Here is a 23,642-nt window from a genome sequence, read left to right on the forward strand (position 1 = left end):
AGCAAGAGTCCAGTTTTTCCTGGGTAAAAATCTGCACATCTGAATCTTCCCCCTACAAAGTGATTTCATGGCCAGGTTTTGTGCCGTAAGTTTTATCCTCATGTGCCATGAGGTTTCAGTTGTATTAGTATTTGAGCTTCCCTGGTGGTTCAGATGGTAAAGAATCTACCTGCAAGGCAGGAGCCCCAGGTTCAATCCCTAGGTCAGGAATATCTCCTGGAGTAGGGAATGGCTACACACTCCAGTATTCTTGCCTGGAGAATTCCATGGACAGAGGAGCCTGGTGGACTATAGTTCATGGGGTTGCAAAGAGTCGGACAACACTGAGCGACTAACACTAGTATTATCCTAGCTGATTTTTCAAAACGACACGACACGGAGCACCTACGGGGACAAAATAGTGGGCAAGGGGCAAGAGGTAGAGTAAAAGCCTCCAGCTTTGTGGGCATCCACCCTAACCTGGAAGCCTCAGGGAAGGCATCTTGGGAGAGGTGACACCTGACCAGAGTTCTGTAGGATGCAGAGAGGTTGATCCAAGCAAAGCAAGGGGGCAGAATATTCCAGCCTCAGGGACGTGTTTGAGCAGGGCCTGGTCCCCAAGCCTGGCGTCTCTAATCCTACAATCCTCCCCTCCTCCCTAGGGACTCTGTAAACTCGGCTCGGCGGGCGGCACAGATTATGCTCTCAGGCAGTTTGCTGAAGGCTCGACAGAAAAGCTGGCCAAACAGTGTCGCAAGTAAGGGTTTTCCCCCAAGCCCACCATCTCCTCTCAGGGATGTGCCCTAGCAGACACCAGATCCTGAAAAGCCGCCCACCTGCCTGCTCCCCTGGATCGCTTCACTATTGCCCAAGCCTCGGGACCCTTCCCCAGAGCTTCCCCTCCCCCAGGTGGCTGTGCAATGCATCCATAGACACCCGGACCCGGAAATGGGCAGTGGAGGGCCTGGCCTACCTCACGCTGGACGCCGACGTGAAGGATGACTTTGTTCAGGACATCCCTGCCCTGCAGGCCATGTTCGAGCTGGCCAAGGCAAGTGTGGCCCTGACCTCTGGCCCTGGGATCTGCTGGATTCAGGCCCGCGGTCTGTCTGCTGAGCCTGGGAAATTGGACATCCTCCCTTCCTCATCCCGACTCCAGCCCCTTCTCGTCACGTAAACCTGGGTTGGTCATTTCCCTCTGTCTGGTCCTTATCTTTCCTGACCGTGAAATGGACTCACACCTCCTCATACCTTCCAGGCAGTGGGAGGATGAGTGAGATGACTGTAGTTTTTTTCCCCTGGAGCCCCTTCCGGGAGTGAGGTCTTCAGGGACCAAGAGGCCTTTTTTGGGCCCCTTCCCTCCTTCCCAGTCCCTCCCAGGTGCCTTTCTTCCTCTCTTGGGCTACCACTGGACCCCCCGCCCCCCACCAATGGCTCTTTCTCACCACAAAAGGCAGAAGTGTGGGAGGGCGTTTCCATCAAAGGCTGTCCAGGTCCCACCCCATCCCACTGGGCTTTTGAAAGGAGCACAAAGCAATGGGAACACTCAGAGGACGTCCACGCATGCTCTGGGTGCTGTTGAGGGGGGCAGGAGAAATTCCTGCCGCCCCACGCGAGCAGAGCCAGTTCCTCTGCCTCTGGGCCTCGCCAGCCACGCGAGGGAGCCTCTGGGAAGCAGTGGTTTGTTCTCAGGGTTCCTTTCTTCCTGTCCCCACCCCCGCCACCATCACCATCCACCACCTCTGTCTCCAGACCCCCGACAAGACCATCCTGTACTCGGTGGCCACCACCCTGGTGAACTGCACCAACAGCTACGATGTCAAGGAGGTCATCCCCGAGCTGGTGCAGCTGGCCAAGTTCTCCAAGCAGCATGTGCCTGAGGAGCACCCCAAGGTGGGGATGAGGATGGCCGAGAGTGGGAGAGGGCTGTCCACACCGGACCACCAGAGAGGTGGGACGGAAAGTTAGTGATATTCGGGTGGTGTGTGTGTGTGTGTGTGTGTGTCTGGGAGGATTTGACAGATGATGCAGATAAAGTGCAGGCTTGGTGGCTCAGACGGTTAATAAGAACCTGTAACACAGGAGACCCGGGTTTGATTCCCGGGTCTTAAAGATCCCCTGGAGAATGAGATGACAACCCACTCCAGTATTCTTGCCTGGAGAATTCGGTGGACAGAGGAGCCTGGCGGGTTTTAGCCCAAAGGGTTGCAGAGTCAGACACAGACTGAAGTAACAGCACGCGAGCATGCAGATAAATTGAAGAGGATCGTGGTCAATTTCCCCCACTAGGGGGCGCTTGTGTTCTTCTTAGTTTAAATGTTCCACAGACGTGGAGGGGGAATCAACAATTTATAGTCTGGGAAACCAAAGGAAGCCACGATGAATGTTTTGCAATTTATGTGGTTGATTTCACGGACACAAGACAGTTCATTATATTTCATGTTTTCAACATTCATGCAAATTTTACTTTCTGGGATATCTGGATTTTGGTGTGTTGCATTAACTACCAGAGGCTTTTTATCCTGTGCTTTAAAAAAAAAAAGTTACAATCAGAATGTATCTATCATCTTGTATCCAGTTTGGGGAAAATACTTCAGGTCTTTAGGCATGCAGGATCTCAGTTTCCTCAGCGGGGGTCTAACCCAAATATCCCTGCAGTGGAAGCTTGGAGTCTTAACCACTAGAAGTCCCACTGAATAATTTTTTTAAATTAATTAATATTTATTTTTGGCTGCACTGGGTCTTGTTGCTGTGCAAGGCTTTCTCTAGTTGTGCCGAGCGGAGGGCTACTCTTCATCGTGAACAGATTTCTCATTGCGGTGGCTTCTCTTGTTGCAAAGCACAGGCTCTAGGCCAATGGGCCTCGGTAGTTGCGGCTCAGGAGTTTAGCTGCCTTTCAGCGTATGGGATCTTCCTGGACCAGGGATCGAACTCATGCCCCCTGCATTGACAGGCAGACTTTTAGCCACTGGACCACTAGGGAAGTCCCTGAATAATTTTTTAAAGCTGCATAGGGTTTCATGCAGGCAAGGGCATATAGCTAATATGTTCTGCCACTGTGAAGTTCAAATGTGGCTACCAGAGACTGTCCACAGCTGTCAGCAGCCTCTTCTCAGATGCTCTGAGGATTATCTCTGAAAAGTGAAGTGTCTCAGTCCGACTCTTTGCAACCCCATGGACTGTAGCCTACCAGGATCCTCTGTCCATGGGATTTTCGAGGCAAGAGTACTGGAGTGGGTTGCCATTTACTATTCAACCCTGAGGCTGACTCTGGGTTTCTGGCAAAATCCAATCCACTGTTTTATCTGCTCTCTCCCCTCTCACTCTGCTCCCAAGCATAGCCTAATGGAAAGCCAGCCTTTTGCAAGAAAAGGAACACACAGGTCATCTAGTGTTTGGGATGATCTTCCTTATTCCAGGATTGATCTCCTTGCCACCTTTTCATCTCCCCAGGACAAGAAGGACTTTGTGGACATGCGAGTGAAGCGGCTTCTGAAGGCCGGCGTCACCTCAGCGCTGGTCTGCATGGTGAAAGCAGACAATGCCATCCTCACCGACCAGACCAAAGAGCTGCTGGCCAGGTGCGGCTGCAGAGGGGCCTGTGGGCAGGAGGCTGGGTGGGGACATAGAGATGGCCAGGGGAGTAAATGAGGGAGGGAGCCACTGGGGTCTGGAGAGGAGGCTGAAGGGGATCCACACGGAAGAGTGACGTGTCAGGGTGGGCTTTCCCAGGTGCAAGTTTGCATTGGGAGTAAGGAGGTCACTGTCCGTTCTGGTGACCTGGTTCCCAGACCCTGACATGCCAGAGGGGAAAGGCATAGTTTCCATACAGCCTGATGGGGAGACAGACAGGTTCACAGTTACAACGCAGCGGGTGCCTGATGGGGATAAACAGAGCACAAGCAGTGGCAGCCCACTGGCCAGAGGGGAGGGTATGTAGGTGGGCAGCCAGGAAGGCCTCCTGGAAGATGTGACAACTCAAGGGAACCCTGGAGGAAAGAAAGAAGCTGCTCACATGCAGCGCATGGAAGGGGTCCAGGCGGAGGGAACAGCATATGCAAAGACCCTGAGGATGGAGGGAGAAGGAATGAATGAGGTCACACTTCTCCAGGAATGTGTCTGGAGCATGGAGTGCACAGGGGAGGGTGGTGCTAGATAAGACCAGAGAGGAAGGCAAGGGCCAGATCATGGAGTTCTGGGGTCCCTCCAGGCGGAAGAATTTCTCCTGGGTGGTGGACTGTAGCTTGAAAGGTTCCTTTATCCATGGGATTTTCCTGGCAATAATACTGGAGTGGCTTGCCATTTAGTTTTCCAGGGGATCTTCCCTGGGATCGAACCTGGGTCTCCTGCATTGCAAGCAGACGCTTTACCATCTGAGCCACCAGGGAAGCCTAGTGAGCCATTTGGTATCTCCCTAAGTAGGGATGGGTCCACTTTTTGCAGCTGCCTGTGGCCTCTCTTCCTCCCCAGCCACTCAGGTCCATGGCAGTGTCTTCCCAAGGTTAGTTCTGGGGCAGGTGCACACTGGGAGCGCTTCCCAGGGTTTTACTGGGCCTCACTTGTTGGCCTGCTGATGCCTGGGAAGGGCGTGCTCATGTCCTGCATGTCCTGTATCCTTGCTCTCCAGGGTATTCCTGGCACTGTGTGACAACCCAAAGGACCGAGGCACCATTGTGGCTCAAGGTGGTGGTAAGGTAATTGAGAGGAATAAGGGTCTTGCCATCCAGGAGGGTGCTCCACTGGGGAGGAGCTGTCTCACATGTATGTGTACGTGTCTCTGTGTGTATGTGTGTATGTCTGTGCATGTGTGTAATCTGTGTGTATGTATGTGTGCATGATCTTTGCCTGGCCCAAGAATCATGCAGCCCCTGCCCCAGCCCGACCTCTTGGAATACGGTTATTCAGGAACCTGTGTTGTCTGTGCCTGAGTCTGTGATGTGTTATGGGATTTACTGTGGAATCCCATTTATCCTCCTTGCTACTGGAAGCAAACAGTGCAGATAGAGACCATGGGCTTTGCTATGGGAGGCTTGTCATTGAGTCTTGCTTGTCCCTTTTTAACTGCACAACTTTGGGCAAATTACTTCTCTCTCTGACTCATAGTTTCCTCTCTGTAAAACAAGGGAAAACACCACACAGTTAGATTGTAGAATGTCACAGGATTAGAGAAAATACACTTAAAAGTGTTGGCTCATGGGAGGTGCTCAGTGAATGGCTGCTCTCATGATTAGCTTTGACTTAGGTAGAAAGGAAAACATCAGTGTCTTGATTTTTCCAAAAGCCAAACGAATGTATACGGGTTGGGGAGAGTGCCTGCGGAGACCTCCGTGTGTGCTGGGGACCAGGGGGAGTGAATCGATGATTAAGAATTTAACTGTTTTCTGTGATGCTCAGGAGTTGACTCTGTTGCTGAATCTTCTTGAACTTCTGATGGAAGAGACAGTGGCTGGACAGGGAGGCTGGGGAGAGAGGCTCTGTATGTGTGACCAAGGAGTGCTTCTGCCCTTTCCTTGCAGGCCCTGATTCCCCTGGCTTTGGAGGGCACAGACGTGGGCAAGGTGAAGGCAGCCCATGCCCTAGCGAAGATCGCCGCGGTCTCCAACCCAGACATCGCCTTCCCCGGGGAGCGGGTGGGTGGCCAGGGGTGAGGGGCGCAGAGATGATGGGAGGAGTCTGCTCCCAGGGGCCTTTCTCCTTGTCACCCTCCCCCTGGCTTGGGAGGGGGCATGGTGCTATTATAAAGAGGGCGATGAGTTGGAGGGGCATGGATTCCAGCCCTGGCTCTGACAAACAAAGCTGCAAAGTAAAGGAAATAACCCCACCCCTCAGGATCATTGTGGGGGTAGAATCAGACAGTGGGTAGGCAAGTGCATTGGAAATTCTAGAGCCGGGCACCTGACTCTAGTAAACTCTAGTATTCTAGTAAACTCTGGTAAATGACTGGCAGAGATGGTCTCCATCTGATGGCACCTCGACCCTTTCTGCGTAGGTGTACGAGGTGGTGCGGCCCCTCGTGAGTCTCCTGAACACACAGAGGGATGGCCTCCAGAACTATGAGGCTCTCCTAGGCCTCACCAACCTGTCTGGGCGGAGTGACAAGCTCCGGTGAGTGGGGGCGTGGAGGGGATGGGTGGAGAGCGGTGTCGCGCCAAGTGTTGGAAATGTCCCAGAAACTGTGTGTGCGTGCCTCCGAGAACTAGCTGGAAGGCCGTGGGTAGAAATGGGTGTGGGAAGATGTGAGTTAACACTTGGAAAAACTCCAGTTGAAGGTGCAAAGTCAAAGGAGACTGGAAAAACACGTCCTTCTGAAGTAGTAAAAGAGATATCAGGTGGATGAGGAGTGGGATAAAGTGTATTCCTCCTTGGAAGCAAGGGGATGGTGGAATTGCACTGAAATTCTTTAAGTGGCAGAAAACTCAACTCCAGTCGGTCTCAGCATAATGGGAATTTAATGATTCAGGATATTGGGAGTCATAATGACTCATCTAGGATAATCCAGACTCAGGGGCAGCTTGATGCAGGGGTTATAAGGCTCTCCCAGAATCTACTTCTCTCCCCCTGTTCTGTCCGTATTGTCTTAATTCTCAGACAGACTTTTCCTCTTTCTCATGATCACATGAGGGTTACTCCAGACCTCACATCATGGTTTCATCTCCAGCAGGAGAGAGAAAGACATTCTCCAGCAATAATATAGGAGGATCGCCAGCTGGGTGACATGTTTATCCGAGATCTCACTGCTATGGCCAGGATGCTGTGCTCTGTCACTGGGGACCCCTCCTGGGGGTGGGATTGTTGTTGGTATTGTTTTAGCCACCAAGTCGTGTCCAATTCTTTTGAGACCCCATGAACTATAACCTGCCAGGCTCCTCTGTTCAAGAGATTTCCTAGGCAAGAATATTGGAGTGGGTTGCCATTTCCTTCTCCAGGGGCTCTTCCCAATCCAGGGATCGAACCTGCATCTCCTGCACTGGCAGGCAGATTACTCACCACTGAGCCACCGGGGAAGCCCAGGGGTGGGATTACCACTATCTAAACAGTGCTGGCTGAGGATCTTGGAATGGCCCCTGGGGGCCTAAAACCCCAAATGGTCTTTACAGAGGACTCAGCAGGCTCTCTTCCTCCACTCCTCACACCCTAGAAAGAAGATCTTTAAGGAGAAGGCCTTGCCGGACATTGAGAACTACATGTTTGAGAACCATGACCAGCTGCGGCAGGCGGCCACTGAGTGCATGTGCAACATGGTGGTGAACAAGGAGGTGAGGGGCTCAGGATGCACGTGACCAGGTGTGGAGAGGGGCCTGCATGTGGTGAACAAGGAGGCGAGGGGCTCAGGATGCGCGTGACCAAGGTGTGCAAAGGGGCCTGCATGTGGTGAACAAGGAGGCGAGGGGCTCAGGATGCGCGTGACCAAGGCGTGGAAAGGGGCCTGCATGACAGCTCCCCTCCCCAAGGGGCCCCAACGGAGATGAAGGAAATACGGAAAGTGATGTTATCCCTAGCTGAAGCTTGGATCCCAAAGCTTGGGCAGGATTGGGGGCGATGGGGAGTCCCAGTTCCCCAAGTTATTTACTAAATAATCTCATAGCAAAAGACGAGGCCAGGGTCTCTTGGAAGTCAAGAGAGGTTAGACCATTTGCAGCTTCATATAAAAAAATGAAGAAATGCAAAAAGTTGCCAGTAATTTTGGATTATGTTAAATGATAACATTTAATGACAGATCACTGTTTCCATAGAAACTGCAATGCATTATAACACTGTTTGCCACAGATTAATTATAGAATTTGTAAAAATAAAATGAATTCAGACTACATCAATGGCTTCACAGTCCAGTACTAGGAGAAATCATCACCACATGATGAATGAATGTCTCTTCTTTCCATCCTGGCACGGCACTGCTGTGCTGGTAGGTTGAACCTCACTAGAGGTAAGAACAGGGTTGAAATCTGAGGCCCTTTGTAAATGTGAAAGTCTGGCCAAGTGGCCCTCCTGGGTCCAAGTGTGAGACCCACTTAACTTTTTTGACTGTGTCCCGTGGCATGTGGGATCTTAGTTCCCCAAACAGGGATTGAACCAGCGCCCCCTGCATTGGAAGTGCAGTCTTAGCCGCTGGGCCGCCAGGGAGGTCCCGCCCCTCAATTCTTAATTCAAGTCTTAGATGTTCTGACTGTTAAAGAAGGAAAATTTGATCCATGAAAACCTTGTAAAGTCAAAAGAAGGCTACCATGGTCCACCAGGGAGCTGGTCTGAGGCTGGGCTGGAGGCCTGGCAGCCACATGGGAGAAGAGCGTGTGTCCAGAGACAGCAGAGGGGAGAGTGATGGGAGGGGGAGGAGCTCTCCCCCTGGAGGACCAGCTGTCACAACAAACAGCCACATGAATGCTGGATAGACATATCCCAACAGGATAGAAGTTCATTTCTCCGTTCAGTTCAGTTCAGCCGCTCAGTCGTGTCCAACTCTTTGCAACCCCTCGGACTGCAGCATGCCAGGCCTCCCTGTCCATCACCAACTCCCAAGGCTTACTCAAGCTCAAATCCATCGAGTTGGTGATGCCATCCAACCATCTCATCCTCTATCGTCCCCTTCTCTTCCTGCCTTCTTTCCCAGCATCAGGGTCTTTTCCAGTGAGTCAGTTCTTCGCATCAGGTGACCAAAGTATCGGAGTTTCAGCTTTAGTACCTGTCTTTCCAATGAATATTCAGGACTGATTTCCTTTAGAATGGACTAGTTGGATCTCCTTGCAGTCCAAGGGACTCTCAAGAGTCTTCTCCAACACCACAGTTCAAAAGCATCAATTCTTCGGCACTCAGCTTTCTTCACAGTCCAACTCTCACATCCATACATGACTACTGGGAAAAAACATAGCTTTGACTATAAAAAACCATAGACGGACCTTTGTGGGCAAAGTAATGTCTCTGCTTTTTAATATGCTGTCTAGGTTGGTCATAGATTTTCTTCCAGGAAGCAAGCATCTTTTAATTTCATGGCTGCAGTCACCATCTGCACTGATTTTTGAGCCCAAGAAAATAAAGTCTTTCACTGTTTCCACTGTTTCCCCATCTATTTCCCATGAAGTGATGGGACCAGATGCCATGATCTTAGTTTTCTGAATGTTGAGCTTTAAGCCAACTTTTTCACTCTCCTCTTTCACTTTCATCAAGAGGCTCTTTAGTTCTTCACTTTCTGCCATAAGGGTGGTGTCATCTGCATATCTGAGGTTATTGATATTTCTCCCAGCAATCTTGATTCATTTCACATCATTTCTTGCTCACGTTGGGGTCAGGTGGCTCGCTTCCAAGCAGTGGCTTGGGGGTGCAGGTTTGTTCAGTCGTCACCCTGCCTCCATCCAAAAAAGAAAGGACCATCCCCCCCGCTGCCCCTTGGGAGTGGCCTCCGTTCAGATGGGGACGGGCAGACAGAGCAGGGAAGAGACTCCCCTAGCACCCTGCCGTGGTGGCCTAGAAGTGACACATCACTTCCCTTCATGTTCTGTGATGAGAGCAAGGTCCTGGCCGCAGTTAGTGCAAGAGGTGGGCATGTGGTTCTTCCGGGGCAGCTGCTTCCCTGTCACACATGTCCCCGTGAGGGGACTGTACTGAGCATCACTGCACTCTTACCTCTGAGGACCACTGCTCCAGCTTCAGGGAGACGCAGGTAGAGGTTTATAACCTGAGCAGTGTGGGTGACTTCAAGGACACGTCACCCAGCAAAAATGCTCTTAAACTTAACCAACCAGGTTTTACTACAGAGCAGAGGGGCAGGGGGCTCTTCTCCTGGCTCTGGGGGCCTTGGGATGCCTCATCCCCCACCTGGTAAATGGTACAGCAGGTCTTGGCTACCATGTAAACTACCCAACTACCCAGAGATGCTCTTGCCAAGCCTCTGTGCCTTCAGGGACCGCAAAGGCATTTTATGGCAGACCCTGAAGGCCCATCTGTTGTGGGAGAAACATTCCAGTCTTCTCCAAAGGGAAGAGATGGGGCTCTACAGGCAACATCCACCCTTCAGGAGTCTGTACCTGCCCTTTCCCCAAGGATGGAGAGCTGAATGCAAACAGAGGTGACAGCGAATGCTATGTAAGGAATTCCTTATTCTCTGTAACCTGTAAACTGGAGGAGTCTGTAGTCTTTTCATCTAGCTAGTCAGAGAAGACTAGCTAGTCAGAGACTTCCTGGAGGAGGTGTCAATGAGTGTGCTGCTCAAAGCAGAGCTCTGAGTGATCTTGAGTCAGAGAAATGGCTCCAGATGCGTCTTTCCCTCTCCAGGCTGGGCAGGTGGGGGCCTTTTTCTCTGAGCCACGTACCTGCCTCCCATAGGTACAGGAGAGGTTCCTGGCCGATGGCAACGACCGGCTGAAGCTGGTGGTGCTGCTCTGTGGCGAGGATGACGACAAGCTGCAGAACGCAGCTGCGGGGGCCCTGGCCATGCTGACAGCAGCGCATAAGAAGCTGTGCTTCAAGATGACTGAAGTGGTGAGAGCAGGCCCTGGGGCCCAGCCCCAGACCACACTGCCCTGTATGATCCTCTGCGGGGGAGGCCAGCCCCCTGGGTATCTGTTCCTACCAACGCAAGGGGGGAATGCTCATGCTGCAACCTCTACACTCCTTATGTGGACACCCTAAATGTGCGAACTCACTTTGCTGGTGCTCATAACTCATTAAGCAAGAATAATAATAATAACAGCACTAACTCCTGCCATGGAGTCCCTAAGCTCCTCAAGAGAAGCGGGGATGAGGATGGGGTACCATCGGAGTTCACAGTTTGGCAAAGACGCTGTTAGAGGCTCTTAAGAGCGCATGATGGCCAGACCCTTTGTGGGACTGTGGCCATTTCAGCGGGTGTAATGAGAGTGATACGGACATAGCCACAAACAAAGGGGTGCAGAATGAAACTTTCCTTATTTCACCAAACTGAAGTTTGTGGGCATCATATTCACCGATGGTGAAAAAAGGTAAACATCTCAATTCAAATGTATTAAAGCAAGTCTGCTTTAAAGGCAGGCTCTTCGGTGCTCTGTGACAACCTAGAGGGGTGGGATGGGGGAGGAGTCAGGAGGGAGATTCAACAGGGAAGGGACATATGAATACCTATGACCAATTCATGTTGCTGTGTGTCAAAAACCATCACAATATTGTTAAGTAATTATCCTGTAATTTAAATATATATATATATATAAAAAGAATAAAAGGCAAGATCTTTTAGATAGCCAGCTCAAGGTGGGGGTGTGTATGTGTGTGTGTGTTTTCTAAGTTCCATGGAGGTTTATACTCTCCTGGCACCAGGGGAGGGTCTCTTTCCTGGATATAGCTCATCCTGCTTGGTCCCTGGCCTTCAGCCCTTTCCATAAGGCAAGTTTCTCAAAGCTGTAAGGTGTGTAAGGGTCATCTGGAGGGCTGGTTAAAAAACTTTCCCCAGGATAATTCTGACTGAGTAGGTCAGAGGCGGGGTGCTTCCAGCCTGGGGACCACAGGCTGCTGCGCTAAAGCAGCGTTTCTCAGGGCACATTGGTTGGCAGAAGCAGGCGTTATGCATGTGCCAGAGTTAGAACCTCCTTTCTGAGCACCCTCCATCCCCATTCCACTCAGGCGGGCAGCAGGCCTGTCCTTCTGCTTCTCATGATGCTTAAAAATTAAGTGGATGGGTGGATGTTTATTCTGTACTATTTCCAGATGTGTGACTGTAGCTAAGTTACTTCCTCTCCCTGAACCTCAGTCGCTCCACTTACAAAATGAGAAGGACTGGATTATTTCAAATCTCTTCTAATACTCCAACTCCTGCCCTGGTAAGGAGATGGGCATCATCCAGCTAGTTCCAAGAGGCTCAGCTGGGCATATGCTGAGTCCACAGAGATAATCAGATATGCACTTGCCCTTTCAGAGGCCAGAATCTGGGCTTGGCCAACACCTTCTGTTTATCTTGTCCAGAATCTCCTTTCTCTGTCCCCTCCACTGATTCCTCCAATCTGTCTTTATCTTCCTTCCTGCCTCCAGACAACTCAGTGGTTGGAGATTCTACAGCGGCTTTGCTTGCATGACCGGCTATCAGTTCAACACCGGGGCCTGGTCATTGCCTACAACCTGCTGGCAGCTGATGCTGAGTTGGCTAAGAAGCTGGTGGAGAGTGAGCTGCTGGAGATCCTGACGGTGGTGGGCAAGCAAGAGCCAGACGAGAAGCGGGCAGCAGTGGTTCAGACAGCTCGGGAATGTCTCATCAAATGCATGGATTATGGCTTCATTAAACCAGTGTCTTAGACAGGGGCCCAGAGGGAGACTGGGGCTTCTCCTGTAACTGTGCAGAGTTCCGAACTGAGAACTCTTGGGGTGTCAGTTCCATTAGGGATCATTGCAACCACGATGAGGTGTCCATGTAAAAGAAGGACTGTGGATCGTCCCCTGAGTTGTGCATCTTGCCTTTTGTTCTAGGAAAGTTTGCATATTTCATTAGCTCTCTTGCTCCTTAACATCTGTCAAGTTGCAGAAATTCCTAGAATAATTTTCATCTGTGATTAGGAAGACAGGTTGGATAATTCTTTCTGTACCCATTCCAAAGGCCGGGATAATGGGCTGGAGTTCTTTACATTTTGGAAAATAGATTGTGTGGTAAAGTAGGAGCTAACAGGTCCTACTTTAAATATGTAAAGTAGTGTGACTATAAAGTTTAGTGCTGGTGTACCTGGATGCTGATCTGTCTGGTTTTTATATCCTGTCTCCCCTGTTGTTTGACTACGGCTGCCTGGAAATGCATGTTTCAGCAGCAGTGCCTGTCCCAGACGCGTGAGCATTCCTTTCACTTAACTATGATGGAAATACAGCTGATGTTCAGTAGTCTGACATGACTTTTGCAATTTGTGGGGAAATCTTCTAAGCAAGATGGATGTGATGAATATAAATAAGATCAACTCAAAGCACTTCAAGTGAAAAGAAAATTCATTGGTTCATATACTTTATCAATGCAGGGAAAGAGTTGACATTGTTAGAACTAGGGTTCAAATATTGTCATCCATATTCTTTTTTTTTCTGTGTGAGGGTGTTTTTCTGTCTCTCACCCCCCACATCTTGGTTTTTATTTCCTCCGGGTTGGGCTTAATTTCTGGCAAGCTCTTTCCATGTGGTGAGATAGTCCCCAGAAGCTCCAGATTTCCATAGTTTGTTTTTTTTTTTTTTTTATTCCGTGACTTGTGGGGTCTTAGTTCCTTGACCAGGGTTTGAACCTGGGTCCTTGGCAGTGAAAGCACAGAGTCCTAACCACTGGACCGCCAGGGAATTCCCACACAGTTGTTATAGTTCATAATTATGCAAGAGAAGAGAAAGGATCATTCTCAGTGACCCAGCAAAATTCCCAGAGACGACTCATATGTCTAGCATGCATCACATTTCCATATAGCACGTTAACAGAATGAGGGAAAAAATGATTATTTTAATAGAGGCAGGGAAAACACTGGATAAAATTAAACAACTCATGATAAAAATTTCAGTAAACTAAAATTAGGAGACTCCTTTAGTCTGATAGATTATCCACGTAAAAGCTGCAGTTCAAATGATATTTAATAATCCACCTGAGATTAAGAATGAGACAATACTTGCTATTACCAATTCGATTAGGCTTTATATTGGAGGTTAAACTGGTACAATAAGAAAAGGAAATGAAAAGCATAAAGACTGAAAATCAAGAAATAAACCTTTCAAATTATTCACACAACAGGTCTGTACATGTATATGGGAAAAGTCTACAGATAAACTCAGAAATAATAAATGAATTTAGATACAAGGTCAGTTTACAAAAATCAATTGTATTTCTGTATACCTGTAATGATTAGGACATTTAAATGTAAAAGATGATGCCATTTACAATAACATAAACCATATCAAATACCTAGGAATAAATCATGTGAAAGATGTTGAAGGGCTCTACATAGAAAACTATAAAATATTATTTAGAGAAATAAAACCTACATAAGAGATTCATTACCACATTCGTGGACTGGATGACTCAACATTCCATTGGAGATGCAAATTCTTTACAAATTGACATAAGGATTTCATTAAATGCTAATCTAACCTGAGCCTTTGGGGGACAGAGATTGAAAAGTTGTTTCTAAAGTGTATCTGAAGGACTTCCCTGGCAGGCCAATGGTTGAGACTCCTTGCTTTCACTGAAGAGGGCGCGAGTTCAATCTCTGGTGAGGGAACTAAGATCCTGCAGGCCCCATGCATGGCCAGAAAGTTAAAAAATAAACAAAGTGTATTTGAAAGTGCAAATAGTCGAGAACAGCAATGCCTATCTATCTAGAAGAAGAATAAAATTGGAGCAAACTTTGTAAACGGGCATGTCATAAAAGAGGCCAGTAAGTATATGAAAAGATGCTCAATCTCACTAGTCATCCGGGAAATGGAAAATGAAAGCATTATGAGATGCCATTCTAGACTTATCAGAATGGCTAATATTAAAAACACTGACAAAATCAAGTGCTGGTGAGAATGTGGAGTCACTGGGCCTCTTACGGACTGCAGGTGGGAATTTCAATTACTACAACTGCTTAAGAAAATGTATTTGGCAGTATCCCCTAAAAGAGCCAGCAACTCTTTCAAGTACAGAGTCAACAGAAATAGATATTTATGTGCACTAAAAAGCATGTATACAACAAAAGAGAAAATTTCAATCACAGCTCCCAAGTGGAAGTAATCCTAATGTCCATAGAAAATGGATAAATTGTTCCATCCTCATACGAGAGAAGATGACACACTAATTTAAGTGAATAAACTACTGCTACACACAATAAGAAAGCTGAGCGCCAAAGAATTGATGCTTTTGAACTGTGGTGTTGGAGAAGACTCTTGAGAGTCCCTTGGACTGCAAGGAGATCCAACCAGTCCATTCTGAAGGAGATCAGCCCTGGGTGTTCTTTGGAAGGAATGATGCTAAAGCTGAAACTCCGGTACTTTGGCCACCTCATGTGAAGAGTTGACTCATTAGAAAAGACATGCTGGGAGAGACTGGGGACAGGAGGAGAGGGGACGACAGAGGATGAGATGGCTGGATGGCATCACCGACTTGATGGACGTGAGTTTGAGTGAACTCCGGGAGTTGGTGATGGACAGGGAGGCCTGGCGTGCTGCGATTCATGGGGTCGCAAAGAGTCGGATATGACTGAGCAGCTGAACTGACTTACTGACACGCAATAAGGAGGTAGCTTACATAATATTTTGTGAAAGGCGCTGGACTTAGCACCATGTACTGTATAGTGAATGATTCCATTTGTAATAGGTTCAAAACCAGGCAAACTAGCTTATGATATTGAAAGCCAGGATACTGTTTACAGTACTTGTAGGGAAGAGGTAGTGGAGAGTGATGGAGTAGGACTCTAAGACAGCGTCTAATTTTTGGTCTGGATGGGTTCACTTTCATCAAGCTTATGATTTGTGCACTTTTTTGTATGTTATTTCATTCCCTGGTGACTCAGATGGTAAAGACTCTGCAATGAGGAAGACCGGGTTCAATCCTTGGGTTGGGAAGGTCCCCTGGAGAAAGGAACGGCTACCCACTCCAGTATTCTGGCCTGGAGAATTCCATGGACTGTACACACAAAGAGTCGGACATGACTGAGCAACTTTCACTTCAAAAAGTGAATACTGTTTTTCTCTTGATTGTGAGGATTACATAGAAGAATTGATCTCAAGCAACTGGTGCGTAGTATATGACTACTCAATATTAGTTAGTTCCCTTCCTTTCATCTGATTAATATTCCCCGTTCCTTAGGGTACAGCGCCCCAGTTGACTGATGTGTACTTCAACAGGTCAGTCAAGGGAATGCGGGACTGGTGAGTAAGCCAATTCATATTTGCAAATTCACTCAAGGAATGGCAGCCACCTGGCCTCAGTGTGTTTAGGAAATGTAAGGGTTCTGGGCAGGAGAGCTAGTGGTGGTGAAATGGAGAAGCATCCATTCACCGAGGTTCCAAGGCAGAGTGGCTGCAGGGCCATAGAAGCAGGAGCTGGAGCTGGAGCTGGGATTGCACTCAGTGACACTGGAACCTTATGGTACTCTTACTTTCCCAGAAGTGCAGGTTCCCATGACCTTCTCTTCAGCCTTCTTGGGTCTGTCACCTCCTTCTTTTGTGTGGTTCTGCCAAAAGCCACTTTGGCAGTGATCTTTGAGGTTCTGAGGTCTGTGGGTTTCCCTCTTATAGCTGAAGTTCTAAACCCAAGCCACTGAAACATCAGGGTAATAGATTTCCTTGTGGTTCATAAAATCTTCCATAAAAGACTTCATGTTTTATGAAAGGTTTTAGTGCAGACAGCCACACCACTAGCCAAGGTTCTGGGATCCAGTGTAGGTAAGTGAGTTCTGGGTCTTGGGGAGAAATAAAGTGAAAATCGCTCAGTCATGTCTCACTCCATGCAACCCCATGGACTATACAGTCTGTGGAATTCTCTAGGCCAGAATACTGGAGTGGGTAGCCTTTCCTTTCTCCAGGGGATCTTCCTGACCCAGGGATTGAACTCAGGTCTCCCACACTGCAGGGCAGATTCTCTACCAGCTGAGCCACGAGGGAAGCCCAAGAATACTGGAGTGGGTAGACTATCCCTTCCCGACCCAGGAATCGAACCAGGGTCTCCTGTATTGCAGGTGGATTCTTTACAAAATGAGCTATCAGGGAAGCCCAATGGTAGAAACAGGCTCCTGAAATCATTTTACAGTGGGCTGTGTTCCAAATGATGGCCTGTGAGCTACTGTCTTTGAAGTTGTTGAAGGTACCAGCATTGGATGTGGTGGGCAGGAGGAGATTTCTTCTCCCATTTACTCATGGCAGGAGTGAGGGCTAGAAAATGCATCTCTAGGGCAGAGACTGTGTCAGGGAGCAAGGGGGTTGCTTAAAGGTGGGTTGAGGATGTTCCCTGGGGTCTGGGAAGGGCAAGTGTCAGGACATAGTTCAGGGATTATTGGGTTACTGCTGCTAGGAATTGGTTGTTGTTTAGTCACTGAGTCACGTCCCGACTCTTTTTGTGACCCTGTGGACTGTAGCCCACCTGGCTCCTCTGTCCATGGGATTTCCCAGGCAAGAATACTGGAGTGGATCACTACTTCCTTCTCCAGGGGATCTTCCCAACCCAGGGATTGAACCTGAGTCTCCTGCATTGGCAGGCGGAGAGCCACCTGGGAAGCCCCTACAGAGTTGGTAGCTGCTTTGTTTCTTTTAAAGTACCTGTGATACAAATCCCAGAACACCTACGCACCCACCCAAACAGCATAGTTCCCACGACATTCTGACTCCTTCCTTTTAGTCCCTCTTGAAAATCCACCGCCAAGCTTGGGGACTTCACCCCAGTGAAATTCTAAGTGTTGCCAGGTTTTCGTGTAAGATTCTTGCTGTGGTGTGGGTAGCTGTGATTCTTGCTGTGGTGTGGGTAGCTGTGATTGGTGGATGACTCATATAGCCATCCATGGTTACCAGTTACACTGAGGTTGTAACCCCATTTTTGCTTTCTGTACAACAAAGTTTTGTAAACATACTGTTAAAAAAAAGGAGCAACAGAGACCATGGGAAAGAACGCAGGGGCCCTGCTGTCGCCTGCAGGTGGCAGGGCAGGGCGCGTGCTGGCCAGCACAAGGGGAACCCAGCCCCCAGTTTCTTGGGGATGGTGTGCGAGTTCCAGGTATCACACCAGTAGGGAAGGTCTGCAGCGCTTCCTGGGTAAGAAATGTTCATTTAAATGAAACATAAACTCTCAGACTCTTAAGAAACTTAGCAGAAGCACAAGTTTTATTATCTCCATGCATGTGGGAGACAGGAAAGAGCTTCTTCTCCTGGCTTGAAAAAGCAGATTTGTAAGTGCATATGCCTTCCAGGAAAAAGGTGTCAATTTAAATATTATCAGCGCTGTACGTCATTTAGTTAAAAGAAACCAATCAGACTTTTTAGCAGTTTGTGATTACTTTCATAAGAGACACCAACACTCTGAATTCCAGGAGTCTATACAACTCTCCTTTGTCAGAATAGCATTTAGAAAGACAGCTTTCTGAGTCATATCTGCTTTTTATGCAGCTCTTAAGGTATAGGAGATCTTCCCTGGTGGCTCTTAAGGTATAGGAGGTCTTCCTTGGTGGCTCAGATGGTAAAGAATCCACCTGCAGTGCAGGAGACCTGGGTTCTGAGTTGGGAAGATCCCCTGGAGAAGGGAACAGCTACCCACTCCAGTATTCTGGCCTGGAGAATTTCATGGACAGAGGAGCCTGGCAGTCCATGGGGTCACACACGACTGAGTGACTTTCACTTTCACTCTAAGGGACAGGAAGATATCTGCTTATCTTGCTGAATTTTTGTTCTCCACCCAGTTCAGTAATTTTCCACTGTAGCTTCACTAATTACTTTGGAGAAAATGAATGTTAGACTCCAAAACTCAAAACTTCGAACATGCAGGGAGAGGTCAGGATGGGATCTTTATTATTATTTGACTGTAGATTCTGCAGTGTTTTATATTCACAGTAGTGCCAAGAATCTGGGACGACAAAACACAGATTGTACCAGAGGCCCAGGATATATGGGGGGAAAGTTCCAAAACAGGAGACAAACACATTGTCTTAATACTTTCCAGATAATTGGAAAGAATTTTTTATAAAATTAAAAGATCAAAGTTGCCCAAGCCCTTGGTACTGAAAGTCAAGCAGTTCTAGAAGGCTTATGATAGAATCAGTACTCTCCTGTCCCACCCCTCTTTCTGCTCCTAGAAGTGATCACTTTAATGTTTCTTTTGGATACACTTTTCTGTAGGTGCAGTTTTGGGTTTCAAATGGATGTTATCTATTTACTTCCTGAAGATTTAGTTCAGTTACACTTCCTCCTGCCTTCCCCTCCCCACATCCTGCCAGTGTGCCTTTATCACCATTCTGGGCTGGAACAATCTTCCGTGTGTACCTTATTCTGACTCTTTTCACAGCTGTGCTAGATGATATTCTGTGTGTACATTTCATTTCCTGTACAATGTTCTTTGCTTTGCTCAGAATTTATAATCATCTTACTTTTTGTCTGTTTAATTTTAGAATTATCTAATTTATCTCCAAATTCTCTGCCTCATACAGGGAAACTTTTTGTTGGTGCTGTTAATCAAATGCATCAATTATACTATCAATTAACATCAATTTCTTTCTTTTTTTTTTTTTAACCTCAATTTCTATCCTTAGGACATATTTCCCCCGAGCCCTTTCCCCTGGGATCCTACCTGGGGCCTCTCTGGGCTCACTGCTGGGTTCTCCCTTCATGTACATCCTGTTTTTGTTTGTTTTGCTTTTCCCCGGGGCTATAACCTTATTTCCTCGATCAAGCTGCTGCAGAAGTATTGGGTGGTAACAAGGTCAGGGCAATGTTTCTGGCACCAAAGTTTCCCTGTAGGTGCTTTGAAAGTCTCTCCAATCCATTTAGTCTTAATTTTCTCGGTTTATACTTTGATGAAGCAAAATCTCTAATATTTTTAGGAAAAAAATTGCCTATCACCAAATTATTGTTTTTTCTTTAAGCCTGAAGGGATAAGAGACGGTGATATAGTCTGCTGGGGTGCTCTGACAAACAAGACTCAAGACCTACTATGCATGGAAGAGAGCTTTCAGTTTGAACACAGTTACTTTACCAATGAACTAACATAAAATCGATTTAAACTAAAGGTTGCAATACATGGGGAAAAACTTTAATGCTTTGAAGGCTAGATGTCTCAGATGGGACGTTTTCCCCCCTAGTAGTTCCGCTACACTTTTTTTATTTGGCCATGTTGCACAGTTTGTGGGATCTTAGCTCCCCAACCAGGAAACTGAACCCAGGCTCTTGGCAGTGAAAGTGTGGAGTCCCAACCAGTGGCCCACCAGGGAAGTCCCTGTTGTTGTTTTCATGGGACTTTTTCTAAATAATCTTCAAGCACCCTTTAGTACACAAGTCACAAATATGACTTTTCACAAAGGATGTTTCCATTAGACAAGTGTATGTGATTGTGAGAGTTTTGGTCTTCATTTACATATAGACTCTGAGAATCCAACCACCCCACCGTGATATCCTGACACCTGCTACCTTCTTCTGAACCAGCCTTGTCAAGGTCGCTGATAATGTACAGATTGCTCTATACAGCTCACCAATGTTAATATACTGCTGTGCTCCTTACCAGGCACTTGACACCCCACCTGGAAACACCTGCATCCCTGGGCTTCCCTGATATAACTCTCACAGTATCCTGTTTATTTTTAAAACTGTGTTAAAAAAAAAAAAAACTACATAAAAGTTTCCATCTTAAAGGGTACAGTTCATTAGTGTTAAGTTATTCAAGATTGTTGCAAATAGAGCGCAGCTTTTTCATTTTGCAGAACTGAAACTCTACCCATTAAGTAACTGTGACTCATTTCTCCCTTCCTCCCCAGCCCCTGGCAATCACTCTGCTCCTTTCTGTCTCTATGAATTTGAGTACTCCAGGTACGTTGTGTAAGCAGAATCATACAGCATTTGTCTTTTTATGACTGGCTTATTTCCCTTAGCATAATGTCAAGGTTCATCATGCTGGAGCACGTGCCGGGACTTTCTTCCTTTCTAAAGCTGAATAATATTCCATTGTATATATTTACCACATTTTTGTTATTCATTCGTCTGTTGATGGACATCTGGGTGTCCACTTCTAACTCCTGGTTTTTGTACACGGTGCTGCTATGAACATTAGTGTGCAAACACCTCTTCAAGATTCTGTTTTCAACTCTTATGGGTGTATACCCAGAAGTGGGATTGCTGGATCCCATGGTAGTTTTCACTTTTTGAGGAACTTGCATACTGATTTCCACAGGACTGTACCATTTTACATCATGAGAGATGCTGGGCTGGAGGAAGCACAAGCTGGAATCAAGATTGCCGGGAGAAATATCAATAACCTCAGATATGCAGATGACACCCCTCTTATGGCAGAAAGTGAAGAACTAAAGAGCCTCTTGATGAAAGTGAAAGAGGAGAGTGAACAAGCTGGCTTAAAGCTCAACATTCAGAAAACTAAGATCATGGCATCCGGTCCCATCACTTCATGGCAAATAAATGGGGAAATAGTGGAAACAGTGGCTGATTTTATTTTGGGGGGCTTCAAAATCACTGCAGATGGTGATTGCAGTCATGAAATTAAAAGACGCTTACTCCTTGGAAGGAAAGTTGTGACCAACCTAGACAGCATACTAAAAAGCAGAGACATTACTTTGCCAACAAAGATCTGACTAGTTAAGGCTATAGTTTTTCCAGTAGTCATATATGGATGTGAGAGTTGGACTATAAAGAAAGCTGAGCACCAAAGAATTGATGCTTTTTAACTGTGGTGCTGGAGAAGACTCTTGAGAATCCCTTGGACTGCAAGGAGATCCAACCAGTCCATCCTAAAGGAGATCAGTCCTGAGTGTTCATTGGAAGGACTGATGGCTGAAGCTGAAACTCCAATACTTTGGCCACCTGATGCGAAGAACTGACTCATTTGAAAAGACCCTGATGCTGGGAAAGATTGAGGGTAAAAGGAGAAGGGGATGACAGAGGATGAGATGATTGGATGGCATCACCAACTCAATGGACATGAGTTTGGGTAAACTCCAGGAGTTGGTGATGGACAGGGAGGCCTGGCATGCTGTGGTTCATGCGGTCACAAAGAGTCGGACACGACTGAGCGACTGAACTGAACTGTTCCATTTTATGATCTCACAAACAGTGCAGTAGGGTTCCAATTTCTCCCCATCTTCACCAACACTTGTATTTATTTTTTTCTTATAGTATCTTTCTAACGAGTGTGAGAAAATACTGCCTTGTGGTTTTGATTTCCATTTCTCTGTTGCTCTGATGATTAGTGATATGGAACATCTTTTCATACATTTGTTAGCCATCTATTATCACCTCTGGAGAAACGTCCATTCAAGTCCTTTGACCACTTTTGAATCAGGTTATCTGATGTTTTCTGTTAAGTTGCAGACTGTCTCTATATATTCTGGATATTAACCCCTTATCAGATATATGGTTTGCAAACATTTTCTCCCAGTCTGTAGGCTGTCCTTCCACTGTGGTGTCCCTTCATGCACAAGTTTTAGAGTTTGATGTTGGTCCCATTTGTCTGGTGTCGCTTTTGTGGCTGTCCTGTTCATTTTATTTCCTAAGTATGTCCCTGAGTGCTCGAGTCTCTTCTCCCCTGCCTCTGGTCTAGTCTACATCACCGCCTCTCAACCAAACGCTGCAATGACCCTCCCCCCTTTCCTTTTAGTCTTAATTCCCCACACCTTCCCTCCACCCTGAGTTAATAATATGACACTTTAAAGTGCAGACTGGAACATGTCTTTTTCTCACCTGAAGATCTTCATAATGGCATAACCCATTGCTTCAGAAGCCCGTTGGTCCAAAAGACAATGGATCTTAAGGGTAGAAAAATGCATCTTGAACAAATGAATTGTTTTTACATGTATGTTCTCTCTGAATACTGTTAGATCTTTGGTGACAGAATCGGGTTTGGCATATAGCAGTTATTCAGTAGATTTGCTGAATGAAGTGAAGGAGAAAACGGTTGCTGAGTGTTCCTAAGATTACTGTCGTTAGGCCAACAACTATTTACTAAATCACAATGTGCAGGGCTGTGTGCTGTCTTCTTTCAGCGATACAAAACTTCTCTTTCCTTAAAACTTACAATGCATTCATTTATTCACCAAATATTTATTGAGCACCTACTATGTGGCCATTACGATGGCAATGATGGGGATACAGTGCTGTACAATATACCTGACCTCATGGAGCTTTTGATTTAGTGGGGAAGACACCCATGAAAACAAGTTCATAATTATTTAATTAGAGTTCTTGTAAGGGTTATTAGTGAAAAGCACAGGAATCTATGAGAACATTTTATAGAGTGTCCTAAGAGAAGGGGACGACAGAAGATGAGATGGCTGGATGGCATCACTGACTCGATGGACGTGAGTCTGGGTGAACTCCGGGAGTTGGTGATGGACAGGGAGGCCTGGCGTGCTGCGATTCATGGGGTCGCAGAGAGTGGGACACAACTGAGCGACTGAACTGAACTGAACTGAAATCTAGAGTTAAGGATGAGTAATGTGGAGAGGGGTAGGGTGGGGGAATCGGACATATACACTGCTAAGTATAGCAAAAGTATGTGACAAGTTCTGTTAGAACTTCAAGCAAAGCACTAATGAGCCTTAGAGAAAGGAGAATCATACTGACAGAGAAACGTATTCAAGATCCTAAACAACTCTTCTTCAGTGGTGAATCTCTGGGCATGGAGCAAAAGCGTGCAGCGCAGGCAGTAGGCCAGACAAACAAGAGAATGCATGTTTGTCCAGTGCACTCTTCACACTTCTCCAAGCATCACTTGGGAGCTTCTCAGAAACGTGGACTCTCAGGCCCAATTCCAAAACCACTGAGTCAGGACTTGCAGGTCTAACAAGATCCCCAGGTGATTCAGGCAGATCTGACAGATACCAGAGTGAATGAAGTTGTCACATCAGAAGACTATAACACATTTGGCACCTCCACCAAGAGGAGGTTCTGTTGTGAAGCAGTGTGCCACCGAGTGCTTTTTTTTTTTTTTTTTGATCTTTATCAGCTATAGCACACAAAGGAAGTGCATTTGCTAGGCAAAGTTAGTTTCTTTATCTTTATTTGTTTCATTATGT

General features: G+C 47.0%; 1 protein-coding gene across 1 annotated transcript in view; it reads left to right on the forward strand.

Annotated features, from left to right (window-relative positions):
• The window catches only part of UNC45B (unc-45 homolog B (C. elegans)), a 32,900-nt gene extending 20,093 nt beyond the window's left edge, over window positions 1-12,807 (forward strand). The window contains exons 11-20 of the mRNA XM_010861501.1: window positions 642-736; window positions 889-1,030; window positions 1,732-1,872; window positions 3,433-3,560; window positions 4,607-4,673; window positions 5,496-5,609; window positions 5,969-6,084; window positions 7,118-7,235; window positions 10,294-10,449; window positions 11,968-12,807. Coding sequence (XP_010859803.1) covers window positions 642-736; window positions 889-1,030; window positions 1,732-1,872; window positions 3,433-3,560; window positions 4,607-4,673; window positions 5,496-5,609; window positions 5,969-6,084; window positions 7,118-7,235; window positions 10,294-10,449; window positions 11,968-12,228 — 1,338 coding nt within the window. The 3' untranslated portion in view covers window positions 12,229-12,807. The remainder of the gene's footprint in view (window positions 1-641; window positions 737-888; window positions 1,031-1,731; window positions 1,873-3,432; window positions 3,561-4,606; window positions 4,674-5,495; window positions 5,610-5,968; window positions 6,085-7,117; window positions 7,236-10,293; window positions 10,450-11,967) is intronic.
• The last annotated feature ends 10,835 nt before the right edge of the window (window positions 12,808-23,642 follow it).

The sequence above is a fragment of the Bison bison genome, unplaced genomic scaffold (genome assembly GCF_000754665.1).
Source record: "Bison bison bison isolate TAMUID 2011002044 unplaced genomic scaffold, Bison_UMD1.0 scf7180017864472, whole genome shotgun sequence".
Classification (NCBI taxonomy): domain Eukaryota; kingdom Metazoa; phylum Chordata; class Mammalia; order Artiodactyla; family Bovidae; genus Bison; species Bison bison.